The sequence below is a fragment of the Lithobates pipiens genome, unplaced genomic scaffold (assembly GCF_037356315.1).
Source record: "Lithobates pipiens isolate NorthernLeopardFrog02 unplaced genomic scaffold, aLitPip1_a1.2 Scaffold_18, whole genome shotgun sequence".
NCBI lineage: Eukaryota > Metazoa > Chordata > Amphibia > Anura > Ranidae > Lithobates > Lithobates pipiens.
The window spans coordinates 163,130,881-163,150,490 of record NW_027507758.1 but is presented as its reverse complement, the minus strand read 5'-3'; the positions used below and the strand labels follow the sequence as shown (position 1 = coordinate 163,150,490).

General features: G+C 43.4%; 1 protein-coding gene across 15 annotated transcripts in view; it reads right to left on the bottom strand.

Moving 5' to 3' along the window:
• The window catches only part of SYNE1 (spectrin repeat containing nuclear envelope protein 1), a 663,643-nt gene that overhangs the window by 318,140 nt on the left and 325,893 nt on the right, over positions 1–19,610 (bottom strand). For all 15 annotated transcript variants that reach the window (XM_077486324.1, XM_077486337.1, XM_077486323.1 and 12 more), the window contains 4 exons: positions 15,400–15,550; positions 12,800–12,958; positions 4,088–4,270; positions 1,702–1,803 (listed from right to left, as the gene is read on the bottom strand). In XM_077486324.1, the coding sequence (XP_077342450.1) occupies positions 1,702–1,803; positions 4,088–4,270; positions 12,800–12,958; positions 15,400–15,550 (595 nt within the window). The remainder of the gene's footprint in view (positions 1–1,701; positions 1,804–4,087; positions 4,271–12,799; positions 12,959–15,399; positions 15,551–19,610) is intronic.

Genomic DNA, 19,610 nt, shown 5'->3' with positions numbered 1-19,610 from the left:
ATTAAGGAAAATGATAACAATAATAAAATAAGCAACAGTTACTAATTCTCTTACATGAGACAATTAGCATCCAAAGAATAGTTGTCACACAGAGCAAAGTGAAGAACTGATGACCTGGATGGATGGGAATGTATAAATGTGCATCCTTTATGCTGATGGATACAAAAATTCTCTGCTAAAAAGTCTCTGTGATGAAGGGAGATACTAATTGACTGAATAGTTTCCATCCAAAACTTTTTAGGATGAACAAAGGCATTGAGAGTCTTTAGATCCAAGCTAAAATGAATGCCGCTTTCGGGTTCCAGAAGTGTAAAATTTGCTGAATCTCTATATAGGGGAGGAAGAGTAAACACTTTGATGGAACATTTAGGTCTACAAGAACATAGCCCAGTCATCGTGGTACAGAAGGGAACAGTGGAATCCTCTTTTAAAGTGGAACACACATACCCATTTACAAAAACAGGTGTTTTCTGTTTTGAAGAAAAAAAAAACACTTCATGAAACTCAGCTGATGGGGTCTTGGTATCTGACAACAAATCTTCTGAAGGGTTTCAGACAGAGTCAGAAAGATAAGGCATTTCAAGCATTAGATGCTAGGGAAGGTGGCTGTTTTAAACCTTTGCAATCAGGGGAGCAACAAGTTGAATAATCAAAGTTGTAAATAACAACCAATGTAGGCAGTTTCACCTAGGAATTGTTAGAAGTGAAAAAAGAATAGTATTTCCCTACGCCTAGATCAACCTTGGACATGGTGCAAAAAAGATGCAAAAAATGTCCTGACTAGAAGATTCACCCAGAGCCTCATAGCAACCTCCATCCCGTTGGTGCAAACATGATCTTTCCAGCCAAAAAGAAGAAGCTACCCAACCCCCCAGGAATGTTTATAGCCCTAAGCTGAACACATTCTCCAGTAAATTATGTCAGCAAGGTCCTGGCCAAAGAAAAAATGGTGAGAAGTTTAAAATTGTGGTGAAGGTGGTTGCCCAGCTACCAAACACCAGTATTACACATACCAACATAGCAAAAATAAAAAGGAGGACCCCAAAGGCCAAAAACACTGCCCAATGTGTCATTATAGACAAAGAATACATAGGCAGCCCATACAGAAGGGAGACATTTACAACCTCTTCACATATTACCCAGTCAGATACACACAAAAACACAGCCCTATGTACAGAAAATAGAAAAAATTCTCAGCACAATAAACAACCTGTTGGTCACTTACAACAGCGAGTCTTCAGAAATGGGCTACATCCACTAAGAAAGAACAATCATTATTATAGGAGAGCTGAAAATAGCAATCACATTGCTGAAAATAGAGAGCAATATGGCATATAACAAAGGTGTTGTACCTGATTGAATCAGCACTACAATCTCTTAAATGTTTTTTTTTCCCCAGCAATCAGGATTCATATTTTTCTTCCAGGGAATAAATATTGGCTAATATAGATAACTGCGCTATATCTATCATTATTTCTGTTAGCATTGAAAATTAAAAACATCTTACGATCATTCCCATTTACTGCAGATTTTAAGAACTTCAACGAATGTAATGCTGTAGAGGATTTCGAACCAGCAAGATTACTGTTACCATTATGCCCCATCTATTTTCAGAGCTGGGCTTGTCACACAGCAGAACACAAACTGCAGTATGTGGTTTTAGAAAAGAGTTCTAATATCAGTATAGAACAGAATACTGACCTGCAGTTCTGAAGGGGGCTCCTGGCTCTTGGTCAGCTCTTTGAGTTCATAAACCTTGGAATGAAACTCATCCAGTTTCTGTCCCTTGTTTGTTACTTCAGTCTGTATCAATGCAGTGAAGAAAATGGCATAAAGAAAAAGAGCGCAAAGTTAAGTCTTTTTTTCCAGCAATCCCTTGATTCTAGGCCAAGCAAAATTCCCCAGTTTAGAGTACGTAGATGAGTAAGAATGTTTCCAGTGTGTTAAATTTGGTGTCCTTATGTATAATGAGAAAAGAAAACATAGTATTCCAGCTACGGTACTGCTAAGGTACTTAAGGAGACACAGACATTCTTAAAGGTATCCAGTCATCACTGGGCTTTTGCAAGAATCTAAACAATAATTCTTAAAGTGTAACTAAAGGCATTTTTTTTTCTTGTTTTGAATAGAGTGGGGAGGGATTAGAACATCTGCCAGTTTGCATTGCTGTCTGTGCCCTGCGTTAGGGAGATTCACCCTCTTCTATTTGTCTTGTTTACCATTATCATCGAAAGTGAAAGTAAAATTCCCAATTTGGGCTGACATTAGAACAGAAATAGGGGGGAAATCTTCTAATAGGGACACTAGTTCTGGTGACCCTGGAGGCAAACCGGGATTCCCTGACTTTTGAGGGATTTCCTTACTTCCTGTTTTGGCCATAGGACAGGAAATTAAGAGAAATCCCCCCTATGGGACACTGAAAAGGGCTATAACCCTCCTTTAGTCAAACATGCGAACAGGCAAAAAATGTGTTCGAACAAGCAAACACCGTTAAAGTCTATGGGACACGAACATGAAAAATCAAAAGTGCTAATTTTAAAGGCTTATATGAAGTTATTGTCATAAAAAAGTGTTTGGGGACCTGGGTCCTGCCCCAGGGGACATGTATCAATGTAACAAAAAAGTTTTAAAAACGGCCGTTTTTTTGGGAGCAGCGATTTTAGTAATGCTTAAAGTGAAACAATAAAAGTGAAATATTCCTTTAAATTTCGTACCTGGGGGGTGTCTATAGTATGCCTGTAAAGTGGTGCATGTTTCCCGTGTTTACAACAGTCCCTGCACAAAATGACTTTTCTAAAGGTAAAAAAGTAATTTAAAACTACTTGCGGCTATAATGAATTGTCGGTCCCGGCAATACACATAAAAGTCATTGAAAAAAAACGGCATAGGATTCCCCCACAGTCTATTACCAGGCCATTTGGATCTGATATGAATATTAAGGGGAAACCCTAACCAACGTTTTTAAAAAAAATTGCGTGGGGGTCCCCCCAAGCCGATGGGCTGAAAAAGAAAATATTAGATATTAGAACCAGACATAATGGAAAAAGTTCAGCAATTGTGCCCAGATTGTGCAAAAAGTTTATTAACAAACATTTTATGCATGTAGTAATAGTAAAATAAAATACAAAGCCCTGTGGCTAATGCATTTCTTTTTTTTTTTACAGGGCTTTGCTAAGTAATACTCTTTTGCACACTTAAGAGACAAGTGTATTATCAGCATATGGCCAGACAGTTAGCTGACCAGATACTGGCAGAATTTGGGTACATATATAGATGTATAAAGTAGCAGTATGGATATAATGCAGCTTTATCAATAGTTACATAAAAAAAAAAAAACATTTCTAAGTACAAATCCCAATTAAATTTACTGAATGGTAAAAAAAAAAGTGCAATAGGGAGGAACACCAGGTCGCATGACCTGCCAAATTCAGATGAACAGGACCTCATCCTATTATGGAGTGTTCTCAGAAGCATTATGCAGGAAAAATTCTGTAGGACACTGCAAGTCACACACAAAGACCTGCATTTTATGAATGACTTGTAAAATGTGGTGCAGCGGCATAAACACTGTGGTGTCCTGTACAGAGCAGATAATAGTATCTATCTGTTGTTTAAATAAACCCCTTAACACATTTTCTGACCAGTTAAGTTAGTAAGATATAGAATTAAATAAATATGTAATAAATAAATATTTCATATGTAAGCTTGTAGATTTGAGACAACTGAAGAACAAAGGGCCCCATGAAATTAAGTAAATTGTATAACTGAGTGTTGGACAACTGAAAATGTAATCATGGCAACATTAGGTACAGTCCAAAAATTGATTTGCTGACCTTTATAAGCAGAGAGTATAACTAAGGTATACTTAAAAGTTACGTTTTTAACAGCTGACCACTCTGGTTATAAAAATTAAGTCTGGAGATTGATGGAGCTGATTTAAGTATCGTAAATTGACAGGAAGCCATTCTTTGAAAATGTATAACTGAAGGTGGAATGTTGATGACGTTGAAGGTACTCTTGGCCTCCTCTAAGAAATGAATTATGACACAGTTAAGTTACATTAAGGAACCTATATTTTAACACAAACCTGAAAGTCTAAAAGACAAGATTTCAGTTGCTGACTGCTGTTTAAGTTGGTAATACTCTCATTCAGCTGTGAAATGGAGTTGGTAGACCACCCATCAATTTCATCATTTATGCTCAATACATCTTCCCATAAGGCCAGGCTCACAATTAATCTTTCCATGTTCTCATCTATTCTTTCCGAAATCTGTAAAAAATCATTATCAAAATGAACACGGTATATTAGCTATTATCATTCTTGGTTACAACTTAAAGCTTTGTAATATAAAGGTGAAGCTCAGCTACTATCAAGTGATCAATGAAATGCTGATAAGAATGAGAATAGGCAAGGTAAACATTTTCCTTTTTCTATAGGGCTCTCTAATTTTGCCTTCCCACAACGTATTTATATAGTGACATAGGAGTATCAGGAGGTAAGGTTTCACAAACACATCTATTATCCTAGGAACAGATAGAGCTGTAGAATCCAAGTGATCTACAGACCAGTCACAAATGGGAAAATGTAATATCAACTCTTGAATTGTCTTAATGCAGCCTTTGCTTTCAAGGTTTACTTGATTATTGACTAATTTTATTATTTTCTAGTCAGAGCAAAAAAGGAAGCTCCCCAGACTAAATGGCCACTATTAGCCCTGAGCTCTGGCAGGTAAGAGGTAAGCCACATCGGAGGCCTTAAACCTGACAGGGAGAGGCTAGAAATGAAAAGCAGCACACATAGCTATCTCTGAATGTTAGATGTTACTATAACAAATTAAAAGCATAGATTAAAATTCTTTAAAAATGTTATTCCTACCAACTTCTCTTTAAAACTCATCACCAAGTTGTGCATTGTTTTTCTTGCTTTTCCTAAGCTTCTTAAAACTCTACAGGAGGCAAGACAAAAATATGATTTTTATACCAGCTTACCTGTAAAATCCTTTTCTTGGAGTAGTTACTATGTGGGTTATAGGCCACCTTCAGGTGATGGACACTAGCACACCCTAAGACAGGAAGTCCACTCCCTATATAACCCCTCTCACTACTGGGAGATCCTCAGTTTTTGTATTTTTTTGTGATTTTGATGCTGCCTGTCCTTTCTAAGGACCTTCAGGCAACACAAACAAAACATCCGTTTTTGGAATCTGAGCAGTAGACTTTCGAATCTTCAATTAGACTTTGACTAGTCTCACCACATCTAGAGAATGTAGTGACTTTCCTTCCGTAGAACCGGGTTTCGGAAAAAAATTAAGGTAGAACAATATCCTGGTTTAGATGAAAATCTGACACTACCTTCGGTAGAAAGTTAGGATGAGGACGCAATTCTATTCTATCCTTGTGAATAATTAAATATGGCTCTTTACAAGAAAGAGCAGCCCATTTTTGCAGAAGATATGGCTACCAGAAAAACTAGTTTCCTTGTCAAAAGGATCAAGGGAATATGTCGTATCGGCTCAAAAGGCTGTTTCTGTAATGCCAACACAACTAAATTCAAGGGCTCAGGGGCTCAGGGGTGATCTAACCGATGGATTAAGCCGCGTTACACCCTGTATAAAGCTACGGACCAAAGAATGCAAAACAAGCGGTCATTGAAATAATACCATTAAGGCCGAGATCTGGCCTTTGATAGAACTTAAGGCCAGCTTCACCTCATTTGCAGTAAGTCAAGGATTCTCCCTATATCATACTTTCTGGGATGCCAACTCCTGGATTCACACCAGGAAACATATGCCTTCCAGACTCTATAATATATGACTCTAGAGGCCGGCTTAATCAAGGTAGATACAACTGAACATGACAGCCCATGCTTCTTAAGAATGTGGGTCTCAATAGCCAAACCGTTAAATATAGCATTTGTAAGGTAGAATGGAATACTGGACCTTGCGAGAGTAGGTCCGGATGTGGTGGTAGGGTCCATGGGTCCCTTACCACCATCCCTGCATACCAAGATCTTCTGGGCTGCATCGGGCCACAAGAATCACTGACTTCCCTGCCTGGTTGATTCTGCAAAGAAGTCGTGGCAGCAACAGAATAGGAGGGAATGCATACATTTGTGAAAATTGATTCCACGGGACCACCAAGGCATCCATTCCGCATGCTAGCACATTCTAGCGGATCCTTTGTTCTTGACACAAAGTTTTCGATTATCTTGTTGAACCTGGACACAAACAGGTCTATGTCCGGGATCCCCAATCTCCGGCATATTGCCAGGAAGATATCGGGGTGAAGGGCCCATTCTCCCGTGAACAACTGCTGGTGACTCAAGTAGTCTGCCTGCGAATTCTCTATTCCGGGAATGAAGACTGCTGATAGGCAAGGTACATTGTTTTTTGCCCAAGTTAGGATATGATTCACCTCTCTCTGGGCCGAATGACTTCTTGTGCCCCCTTGGAAAAAATGATTTAGGCCACTGCTGTGGCATTGTTGGATTGGATCCTGACAGGACAATTCCGCAACCTGAATGTCCAGGCCCTCAGGGCTAAGCACGCTGCCCATATCTCTAGAATGTTGATGAGCAAAGTCATTTCTGTTCTGGACCATTTCCCTTGTATAGTCGCCTCTTCCAGGACTGCTCCCCAACCCGAAAGGCTGGCATCTGTTGTTACCACCTTCCAGGTAACTGGTAGGAAGGATTTTCCCTTCTGTGGATTTTTGGTTATCAACCACCAACTGAGGCTCCGGCGCACCTTTGGAGACAGACGCATTGGGAAATCTAGAGCGTGGACCTTCTTGTTCCAAGCCAATAGGATGCTGTTTTGCATCAGTCTTGAATGAAACTGAGCATAAGGAACAGCCTCGAATGAAGCCACCATCTTTCCCAACAACCTCATGCAAAGCCGAATAGAAAGATTATTTTTTGCTTTGACCACCTGAATCAGATCCATTATGGTGCTGATCTTTGCCTAGGGCATGAATACCTTTTTCTGGGCTGTATCTATGATCAGACCCAAGTATTCTAATCTCCTTGATTGTTTTAAGGAAGATTTCTTTAGGTTGAGAATCCAACCTAGGCATTCCAGGTAGTTGACTGTGGTGACCATGTTTTGGTCTAAGCGGGCTACTGACTGGTCTATCAAGAGCAGATCATCTAGGTAAGCTATCATCGTTATACCTTGGACCCTTAATCTGGCCAGAGGAGGGGCCAGGATCTTTGTAAACACCCGAGGTGCAGTAACTAGACCAAAAGGCAGAGCTACAAACTGAAAAAGAAGATTTTATACCTTGAAACGTAGATATTTCAGGTGAGCGGGGAAAATAGGCACATGGAGGTATGCATCCTTGATGTCAATTGACGCCTCCTTGTAGGATAGAGACTACTGATTGGATTGACTCCATGCAAAAAGAGCAGATACTCAGGAACCGGTTTAGATCTTTGAGATCTAGAATGGGTTTGACACCTCCATTTGGTTTTGGCACAGTGAAAAGGTTTGAATAAAATCCTAATCCCTGCTCTTCCATGGGGACCACAGAGATCACTTTTTGAGACAAAAGATGGTCCAATGCTTTAAAGAGAGACTTCTTTTTCTCTGGATCCTTGGGAAAGTTTGATCTGAGAAAACGAGGAGACGGGCACACTCGGAATTCTAGTTTGTACCCTAGAGCTATTGAGGGAGTCACCCGACTGTCTCAAAACTCTTCCTGCCAGGCCCTTGAGAACTGCAGAAGTCTTCCCCCTACTCGAGCGAGCGGGGGGCACCCCTTCATAAGGAGGCTTTAGTATTTTGTTTTGTAGATTTCCTCTCCCAGGATTTCTTTTGTCTCTGGGGTTGACTCTGAGGTTTACCCCTTGAACTTGACGGCGGAGGTCCTCGTGACTTCCTGTAGGCTGATGCCCCTGGCACTGGAGAAGGAGCTTGTTTAAATGAAATACGTTTACTCCTTTTCCTAACTGGCAAAAAGGTACTTTTTCCACTAGAAATCTTTTGGATGTATTTATCCAAATCATCCCAAAACAGCCTGTCACGGCAGAAAGGAAAACTAGCCAGGAGCTTTTTGCAAGGTGACCAATTTTTCAACCACAGCATTCTACGCATATGTGCCAGCCCAAGCTTAAGGCATGAGGCCTGAAGAATAGAATCTCTCATAGCGTCTATTGCAAAACATAAGGCATCTGGTAGCTCGGCTAAATCCTGGGCCTGCTGATCAGGTATAACCTTGAGCACCTGTTTAAACTGGTCTTTCAAGGATTGATATACACCAATTGCTGCCACTGCAGGTTGGGTCACTGAACCTGCATTTTAACAGGAATTCCATTTTTTTTATCCGTTGGATCCCTAAGCATTTGAGCATTGTCTACCGGACAAGTCAAACTTTTATTCACAGAGGAAAAAGCAGCATCAATTGCTGGTATCTCCCACTTTTTAGTGAATTTTTCCTCCATAGGATAAAGTGTTGAAAACTTTTTGGGAGGAAAAAAAAACTTATCTGGGTGATCCCACTCAGAATACATAAGCTGTTCCAGCAATAAATGGACAGGAAAGGCATTCACAGCTGAGGAGGCTTTAGTGAACCCAAACAAGAAGTGGGCTTATCAACCAACTCAGTTAAGGGTAGCATAAAAGTGGAGCGGACCAACTCTGTAAGAGATTGCACCATCAATCTATCAGATTGTGAAGCTGAAGGAGATCCTTGCGCATTTGACCCCTCAGAAGAGGAGTCATCAGCTTCTTCACGGTCCCTTGAGGGAAATTCATCTTCTCCCGCCCCCAGTTCCTCTGTTTGAGGGTAGTAGAAGGGGACCTGTCCCGTTTTGTCCCACTCTGGAATGATGCGATTAAAGCCACTAACCTTTCCTCCAATCCTATCATAGCTGAGCAAAAAGCCTCTTCAGTAATATAGACAGGGGCTGCAGTGTTGGAAACAGTTGCAACATTTGATGGCCCTGATGGCTCACTCTGACCAACCACCTCAGATCTCTCAGGGGAGGATGCCATTGTAGAGATGCAACTAAGCTTCTTAGAGCTTGAGGGAGACACTTTTGAGCCTTTTTTTGGGGTGTTTTACCTCCCCTTCTGACCATAGCTGATGCACATATGCAGAGGTACTAACGGAAGAAATTTCACCTACTGCTTCATCAAATAGTCCAGCAATCGCCTATGCTATTAATGCTCAGCCTTATGCTCAGTAAATGTGCCAAGGGAATGCCTGTGTCACCACTTACTTGCCCCCTTCTGCTCTTGTGTCCCTCCGTCAGCTGCAGTCAGTAAAATGGAGCTTTTTAAATGCACTCCAGTGCTGGAGGTTGCCGAACGCTAATGCCTCACCAAGCCACGCCCCCCATCCGTATTCCCACCGCGCCCCTTCCTCTTTTCAAAAGAACATTTTCCTGCACGAACGCCGCTCTACGATCCGACCGGATTGGCGTGTTTGAGAGGGTGGCAAGGAGGAGAGCAGACGGCAAACCGCCGTACAGAGGCAGTGGGAGAACAGAGCGGCATCTGCCGATCATTCTGGGCTTTCCCCTACCTATCCGGGAGAGGGAGAGAGTTTCTGTCCAGGAGGGGGAGGTGTTTTTATAAAAAAAATCCCCCCAAACATCTTACCGAAGGCCTGGGACTGCTAGCCAGAGGAAGTCTGCTGACACAGAGCGATGAACAAGGTACATGCTCTATACAGCCCCCAGTGGTGACTTTAGGCTTGACAACACTTACTTTTAAAGGAGACAATCCATAAGAAAATTTTAAATTCCTTAGGAATCTCCACTTACCTTATCCCGCCGCAGGCATTCTGTGGTAAAACCAACAGGCCCAATCTTCACCTCTCACGGTGGGCTCCATTAAAAAAACCTTCAGGGACTGGGGCCCCTTTTTATGGGGGGTTCTGCTAAACTTTCCAAATGAAAGTTCAAATATCACTTTCCACTTTGCTCTATATCCCTATCCTGGGAGAGAGTGCTCATCACCTGGGATGGGGATAAGGAGAAGTTGCAGGCTTTTTTAGCTGAAATCTTGGTTTGCATACCCTGGGGGGGGGCTAAGAAACCCCCCACCTCCATATCATTCCAGCAGCTTATTACTGCGTGATCCAAACCTCCTGGTGCAGCTGTCCTAGGTGATTGGAAAGAGAGAGAGAGAGAGAGACCAAGTCTACAGTGTTGATGCTTTTGACCCAGTTGAATCTGGTAAGAGTTTAATTTGAAGGGGGATATGTGTTCCCCCCGCTTCTTCACGTGTGCACTGTGGAGGTGTTGGTGACAGCCTATCATCTTGAAAGTGGAAAGTGAACTTCTTTCATTTGGACAGTCTCTTCTTTCATACACCATGGAATATATAGAGAAGCTAGCTGCAATATAGTATGGACTGTGTTTCTTCACTGTACATATGCACTGTATGATAGCACATTAAAATATTTGTAGCGTGTCAATTTAATTTGTAGCGCTGCCTTTTGTGTTTGTATATTTGTTTTCATTTGCCCAGAGTGGGCTTTTATAGTAGCTGCTTCAGCTTTAATTGGCTATTATATATACCTATTGCGGAACCAGATACTGTTTTAGTATGAAGAGGCGCATTTTCTACATTTTTCTGCACTCGGTACATAGCACACCCACAAACAATGCAATGTACATAGCATACTATGAACTCTGCACTCTGTACCTGCATCCCTGAACATAATGCACTCATGGTAATTATTGCCTCTTTAAGATCCTCCCATTGTGTGGCAATTTGGCCGCACCCATTGTTTGATGCAGTTCCGCACGGGGAGTGGTTTTGTTCCTGCACCTATTCTCTGAGAAAAAAAGCCCTCCAAAAATGTATATGTTCTTACAGATACAACTCGCCCTTTGAGGGCAACCATAATGCTGATGCGGCCCATGATGACATGTTTGATGACCCTACACTAAAGGCTCATGTACATACGAGCTGTATCCCAGTGTTTCACATGCATTTAAAATGCGGGTCAAATGCAGGTCAGCAGATTTTTACTAACATCTAACATCAAAGGAGTAAAGTAGATAATTCAGAGGCTGCAACTGATCTGCTTTGCACTGTTTCTTCTTAAGCAGCGTGTTTTATTGAGGTCAAATGCAGTATTTTCTTGTCAAACACTACATGTATGCATCTGAGCAGAATAGAAAGAAATAATTGTGTATGCCCTTGTACACACGGCCGGACATTCTGACAATCAAATCCGTTGGATTTTTTCCGACGGATTTTGTCTGAAACTGTTGCATACACACAGTCGGACAAAGTTGTCGGAAAATCCGATCGTTCAGAACGTGATGACGTTATTTCATTACGACGGGACTATGTTCAGGCTAGTAGCCAATAGCTTTGGTCTAGGAATTTGATCTGAGCATGCATGGCACTTTGTCCGATCGGAATTTTCTACACAAAGTCACAAAGGCACAAAGTCCGATCGGATCATGTTGTCGGAAAATTTTATAGCCCAGCTGGAAAACTTGGTCCGTCGGATACTCTGACAGAAACAGTCCGATGGAGCCCACACACTGTCGGATTATCCAACAACAAGGTCCTATTGGACATTGTCCATCGGAATGTCCGACTGTGTGTACAAGGGCTAAGACAAGAACACTAGATGGGCACTAAAATATTTACAATGCAGGGAAAAGAAAAAAGGTGGCTTACTATCTTCCCAATGTTATTCCTACATGCCAATGTGATGAGTGAGTCACCTCTCTGGATTGTAATCAGATAAAATGAATGAAAAAAAATCATGAAAAATAATTTATCAGAAATGTAACCAAAAAAAAATCAGCCAGTAACTTACAAATACCATCATCCTTTGGCATTTGAAATGAAAACCCGTCCAGACACTAATACTATATTTGACCTATTCACAAGGTTGTTTTTTATTTATTTTTAGTGTCTTTAATTATGAAGAATGTCACCACACTCCTAAACATATGTTTTCATCTGCTATGTGCAGCACATAAAACATTGAATTACTTTACTAAATATGGAAGAAAAGCTACTTTTGCCCGTGATGTATTCTTGTTATGGTATTATTACAACAATGAAAAATACAACTATCCAGTGATCCGCTCTTCTGCACAATGTAGAAAATCATTATACACAGGATTACTTTTATAATTAACTATCTGTTGGGGAAGACACAATAGACAGGAACTTGTTTGCTAGTTTGTACAGTGGGTGTATAATGGACGCAAGGCGCATGCTGCCTTTTTTTGATGTCTGTTAACAATTGTCTGATTATTTTATATGTGTGTCATATTCACAATTTCACAGTCTTCCTGTCAGAACACAATAGCTCAGAGGGGAGATCGCTGTACTAACATTGCATAGTTAGGCCTCTTTCACACAAACGATCCGTTCAGGTCCGCCTGTCAGTTTTTGTTTTTTTTCAGGCGGACCTGAACGGATGCTCCACTATGGAGCGTCGGATGTCAGCGGTGACATGTCCACTGACATAGGACCTGCTCCGATCCGAAAAAGTGTGACGGAGGAAAAACCTACTTTTCCAGCCATCTGAGGATCAGATCAGGTGATGACAGACTCTGCGGTCCGTCGTCATCCGATCTCCCATAGGGGAGAGCAGCCTTCTGACAGGTCCATCCCTGCACAGTGTGCAGAGACAGACCTGATCATCACGGATCCGTCCCGTGTGAAAGGACCCTTAGTATAGCAAGTTCCTCTCAAGCTCCTCTGTTTTTTTTCTTTCTGTCTGCAGGGACGAACGAAAAAAAAAAAAAAACAGGCTTTAAATAGCACAGAGAAAGAAAAGATTCGAAGACTTTACTATATCAGCAGAGTTATCTTACATCAAGCCATTGGTCCACAAAGTAGTCCATATCTTTTTTCACTGGTCTTGCGTCACAGCCATGAATTCTCTTAAGTTCCACCAATAAACGTTTTCCTTTGTTGGTGAACTCGTCAAGTTCTTTCTGGTTCTCCGTGATTTCATTCTTGGCTGATTCATGCTAAGTAAACAATGTTGTCTAAAATTAGCGAACATAATCACAAAAGCAACAATAACAATCGAAGTGCTACGACTGAGTTGGGGGAAGGATGAAGAGTTACAATTTGTATGTTTTCGTTTTGTGGTCTGATAAAAATATATTTTAAAGTACGCTTTGTCGGGCCAGAACCAGTGATGGACTGCAAGTTTGAAGTAACCCCTTCTTCATATACAACTACAAGCTGCAGTTAACTTCCTTCACTAAACTTTAGAAAAAAATCTTATTTGAAAAAGAAGCCATTGCACAGCCAGGGACACTCTTTTACTTTACTGTTTCCTGCATCACATCCCTGATAAATGGACAGTGATGATGATGATGCAGACTCATTGTGGAATAACCAATCTAGAGGCAAGGCACTAAAGGCAGCACAATAGGGATAGGTTGATGTTAAGGGGACCCTGCTACAACCTTCATGATGTACACAAACCTGTCACTTCTGAAGGGACAATGCTCTTTTAGGTAGTTAATGTCTGACTGGGCCATGTCATTACAGATATTGAAAATGTGGCTCTTCTGAGGATATTGCATTCCTTATCAAAGTGAATGAAAAAGATGAGGAGGGTACAAAGCCACTATAGTATCTAGCCTAGGATCCCATTTGGCCTTAATCCATCTTCGTGGATAGGTGACAGATGCTTTTTTGCTGAACCAGGAAAAGGGTACAGTATGTAGCTTGCCTGGCTTTGCAACGCAACAATTATGAGCAAATCACAAGGCTGTACAGAATTACAAATCCATTTTCTTTTAAACATACGGTATATGTATGTAAACCGTGTATTTAGTTTTGCCTGGAGTTTTTCTCTAATCATTTTTTATTAATTAACTTCGAATTTTCCTTTTGGACTTTCCACTAATTATGAGTACAATCATACCAACCTGAAACAAAATTTTAGAGTGGCCATAAGAAGCAAATATGACAATCTGAGTTAAAAACGTTGGGAAGTCTTTTTTTTCTCCTAAAATAACAAACATGTTATGCACACCTGCTCTGTGCAATGGTATTGCACAAAGTGGTGCAACGGTATTGCACTGAGTGGCCCCAAACCTCCTCTTGTGGGGTCCCCTGCCAGCACTCTTGGTTCCTCCTCTTCTCTGGGCACCGCCATAGGAAGCCTCTTCCTTTGGGGGTGTACCTGCGGGCTTGCTCCTGACCCGGGCTATGTGCATCCATAGACACATACACGCAGTGCAGTGTGGCTTGGCCCCTTACTCCTCAGAGGATTTGACCCACAGCAGCATGAGCCAATGGCTTTTGCTGCTCTTGGCAAAGCCTCTGAGAGTGAGGAGAAGGGAGAGAACAGATGCAGCCAGGTGCAGCTCTGAATTGATAGGGGACGCTGATAAACACTTAGGCGGGTGGGGGGTCACAGAAAGTGGTAGAATGTTTTTTACTTTTACTCCATTTTTATTGGAGAATCGTGAGGTGATTACAACAAAGAAGGTTCATGGTATAGACCAGCAGTACATAGCATTGCAAAAGGAGAACATATATATGAATACCAAAACAAGAGTTACATAAAGTGAACAAAAACAATAATCAGCTGACCGGATCCAACATTGAGGCTAGGTGTTCAAGGGAGCATTTGCCGAGTATATATTGAGTAATGCCTAAACAAGGAAATCGGTTTGCAAAAAAAAGATACAAAAAGGGGAGGTGAGGGGGGCAGGCCTAGCCCCGCTTCCAGGAGGGGGGAGCAGAAGGCTCTGACAGCAAACGTGGCTCCTGTCACGGGGCAGGGAACCCATGACCCTGTTCCTTAAAAGGTGTAACCTAGTAATGTGGTAGAATATTTTTTACCCAAGTAACACAACCCATAGCAAGTCTTGACTGGAGATCCTGCTGGTATCAGTGTCCTTATGAAATGTGCCATAGCTTCAGACCATGAGATCCAAAATGCTGCATGATCACCTTCTAGGCTCTGGCAGGTAAGTGTCTTCTGATTGTTCCTACGCTGCCTCTTTAATGCCTGGTTCATCTATCTAAGCAAATTTAAAGCGGAGTTCCAGTTGTTTTTGTCTTTATTAAAAGTCAGCAGTTACAAAAACTGACATGCCAAATGTGGCAGGGGAGGAGGGGAGGAGTACCTAAAGCGGAGCTTCCCCTTTTGGGTGGAGCTCCGCTTTAATTAGTTGTAATGATTGAAGTAGAATAGTCACAGATTCATCAATTTTGGATTTTCTTGAATACTGCCACGTAGATCACTCTGATCTGTGGAGAATTACAATTTAGAAATTCAGGCAGTAGATGTTCATGGATTGAATCATTCTCTGCAGAGTGGATTCACCTGGTTTTCAAACCATTTTATTAAAAAATACTAGAAAATAAAAGCACTTTGAAATGTATTGTATATGACGTAGAATACTAAAATAGAAAGAACATTGCATTAAAGATATTTTCTTACTTTTGCTATGGTGCGGCGGATGTCCTCCTGATCTTTTAAAGTGGATTTGATTGTGATCATATTTTCCACAGTTTCTAAAACCTTCATTATAAAAGATTTTACGTGTTCATACTCTTTCATTAGTTCAATAAGTGCCAGACACTGCTCTTGACTGAAATAAGAGAAACAAATATAGTTCACTGAATAGGAGGAACATTCAAAAATATTTTCAGAATTTCAAAAGGAATGTACCATTACATTATCATTAATCTGGATCTGAGTTTTCAAATACTATACTGACTGTCACGTACCTAGTAGGCGAGCCCGGAATGCAGGAAGCGGCCCCTCGTAGCCCCTGGCTAAAGAACCCCTGGAGGTGGTAACAGAAGCTCAAAAGTTCAGGGGGCACAAGTGCCTGGCAGGTAGATGCTGGTCCGGATGGGCAGCAGGACACCAACAGCGAGTAGATGGAGCTGAAGACAAGAGACTGGTGTAGGCAGGCACAAGGGGTAGACTGGCTGGCAGACGGACGTCAGCGGGTACAGCAGTCACAGGACATCCGACAGGTAGGTAGGAACAGCAGAGTCGGGTACAGGCCGGGTCAGCAGGTAGCGGTCAACGTGGTACAAGAGGGATGAGGCAGAGGCGTAGTCAGACAAGCAGGAGGTCGTAGGCAGGCAGCAACGGATCAGGGTCAAGGTCAAATCCGGGTAACAGGAACCAAGGTAACAGATACGGGTATAGGATAGCAGGATCTCCGAGCACGCTGTAGACTGGTCAGCACGGGTGGAAGGGAGCAAGTGCCTTAAGAAGACTGTAGGGCGCCAAACGGTCGCACGACGAGTCAGCGTGCGTGAGTGGACGTGCGCCCGTTCGTGCCCCCACGTGCACGCGTGCGTTCGTTCAAGCCGACGCGGGTGCGTCCGATCGCTCTAGCGCGCGTTAACGGAGCACGACGGGTCCTTGACAACAAGCTTCAGTGGGTAAGTCTCTCGTGCGCAAACGAGACGCCAGGACGATCGTGACACTGCCCCCCCCCAAAGGGCAGCCTCCGGATGCCCAACCGAGCCATCTTACTCGGATGGGAGTTCTTAAAAGCACGGATGAGTCTTTTAGCGTGAATATTAGATTCTGGCTCCCAAGAATTCTCCTCCGGGCCGTACCCCTTCCACTTGACCAAAAATTGAGTCTGGTTTCGCCTTCTCCTGCAATCCAGTATGGATTCAATCTCAAATTCAATCTCTCCATTGACCATCACGGGTTCTGGAGGGCCGGTCGTCCTGTCAACGAAGGGGTCCGGGACTGCGGGTTTGAGTAGTGACACGTGAAAGACTGGATGGATCCGGAAGGACTCGGGAAGCTTAAGTTCGAAAGCCACGTTATTCAGTTTCCTTTTGATCGGAAAGGGGCCCACAAATTTCGGACCCAACTTCTTAGAGGGGCAGGACAGTCTAAGGTTCAAGGTAGACAACCAGACCTGATCCCCAATCTTGAGATCCAGCTCCCCCCTCCTTTTCCTGTCAAAAACTTCTTTATTGTGCTCTTGGGACTTGGTCAGGGTCTCTTGTAGAAGTTTGTTGTTTGATTCAAGGAAGTTAAGACGGTCCTGTACTGCTGGTACCGAACATTCAGGGAAGGTGCCAGGCAAGAATACTGGGTGGAAGCCGAAGTTCGCGTAGAAGGGGGACTGTTTGGTGGCAGAGTGGACCGTGTTGTTGTAGGCGAATTCGGCCATAGGCAGGAGAGAGACCCAGTCATCCTGGGAGAAGGAGGAGAAACAACGGAGGTACTGCTCCAGAGTCTGGTTCGTCCTCTCAGTCTGGCCGTTGGTCTGTGGATGGTAGGCTGAGGACAGACAAAGATCGATCTTTAAGGCTCCGCAGAGCGCTCTCCAAAATCTCGAGGTGAACTGCACCCCCCTATCGGATGTGATGTTAACGGGAATGCCGTGGAGTCTTACGATTTCTGTGATAAAGGTGTTGGCTGTCTCTGTAGCTGAGGGAGTGCCCTTCATGGGCAGGAAGTGAGCCATTTTGGTAAGTCTATCGACTATAACGAAAATCGTAGAATAGTTCTCTGAAGGGGGAAGTTCAACGATGAAATCCATGGAGATCATCCTCCATGGTTTATCAGGAACGGGCAGCGGTTTTAGCAGACCCCAGGCTCTTGACTTGCTGCCTTTGCTTCGGGTGCAGATGACACAGGTTTCCACGTACCTCTTGCAGTCGTCCTTCATGCGAGGCCACCAGAATGTGCGTTGGAGTAGTTCCAGAGTCTTGAATACCCCAAAGTGGCCGGCCAGTGGGTGATCATGACAGGCGGCCAGAACTGGGGTCCGAACTTCTTGGGGAACAAAGATCTGGTTCCCATGCCACAAAAGGTCATTGCTGGAGGACAACGGGATACCGGGTGGAGGCGTTAGGCCTATGGAAGCCTGCTTAATTTGGGATACCACATCCCCCTGGAGCAGAAGGAAGTTCCCCGTAGAGAGGATGGCGAGCTCTCCGATTGGTTGTACATGCGGGAGAGAGCATCTGGTTTGGTATTCTTGGATCCGGGACGGTAGGTAATGTGAAATGAAAATCTGGAGAAGAAGAGTGCCCACCTGGCTTGACGGGGCCTCAATCTCTTTGCGGTTTTAAGGTACTCCAAATTTTTGTGGTCCGTATAGACCAGGATCGGGTGGGTGGCTCCCTCCAGCAGATAGCGCCACTCTTCGAGTGCGGATTTTATTGCCAGTAACTCACGATCCCCGGCGTCGTAGTTTCTCTCCGCCTCCGACAACTTACGGGAAAAAAAGGCAACTGGGTGGAGTAAAGACTTGGCCCCCTGCCTCTGGGAGAGTATCGCTCCTACTGCAATCTCCGAAGCGTCGACCTCGAGGATGTATGGTAGAGCGGGATTGGGATGTTTCAGGACAGAAGCGGATATAAACAAATCTTTTAAGGTTTTGAAGGCCTCTTGTGCTTCGGGGGTCCAATGAAACTTCCGAGACTGCTTCGTTAGTCCGGTGATGGGAGCGATAATTGCAGAGAAACCCTTAATGAACTTGCGGTAGAAGTTCGCAAACCCCACAAATCGCTGAACTCCTTTTTTATCGGAAGGGGCAGGCCAGTCCTGAATTGCAGAGATCTTCTGGGGATCCATCTCAATTCGCCTTACCGAGATAATCAGGCCGAGGAACTGGATGCTCGTTTGTTCAAAAACACATTTCTCGGGCTTGGCGTATAGACCGTGAAGACGGAGACGGGTCAGGACCTTCTTAACGTGTACCCGGTGATCTGCTAGAGAGGGGGAGAAAATCAAAATGTCATCAAGGTAGACAATTACAAACAGGTCAAGGTAATCTCTAAAAATGTCATTGACAAAATGCTGGAACGTGGCAGGAGCGTTACACAGCCCGAATGGCATCACCCGGTATTCAAAGTGCCCGAAGCGGGTACGAAAGGCAGTCTTCCACTCGTCACCTTTCCTAATACGGACGAGGTTGTAAGCCCCCCGAAGATCCAGCTTAGAGAATATTTTAGCGGAACCTAGTCTCTGAAAAAGTTCGGGAACCAATGGCAGGGGGTAACGGTTCTTGATGGTGATTTTGTTCAACGCCCGATAGTCCACGCATGGGCGTAGAGAGTGGTCTTTTTTTTCCACAAAGAAAATCCCCGCACCAGCTGGGGAAGTAGAGGGTCGGATAAATCCCTTTTCAAGATTTTCATCCAAGTAGGTTTTCAGAGTACTGAGTTCAGATTCGGACAGAGGAAAAATTCTTCCAAATGGAATCTCGGCCCCCGGGAGTAGTTCGATAGGGCAGTCGTAGGGCCTATGAGGTGGTAGGGTTTCAGCCCCTTTTTTACTGAACACGTCTAGGAAGTCGTGGTATTCTCTAGGCACAGCTTGCCGGGTGTCATCATCTGCTTCCAAACAGAGGAGGGCCGGAGAGTCCCCGTTAATTGCTGGATAACAATGCTGGAGGCAGTAGTCCGAAGGGAATTCAATTTTTCCAGTGGCCCAGTTGATACGTGGATTATGTGCCTTCAACCAAGGCATGCCTAGAATGATGGGGAACAGAGGAGATTTGATGACGTCTAGGCATAGGAATTCTTGGTGAGTCCCGGTGATGACAGCAGAGAGGGGACTAGTCTCCTGAGTCACCGGTCCTGATTCTAGAGCGGACCCATCGGCCAGGTATACCGAGAGTCCCTTCTCTCTCGGTCTAAGGGGAATCTTGTTCTTCA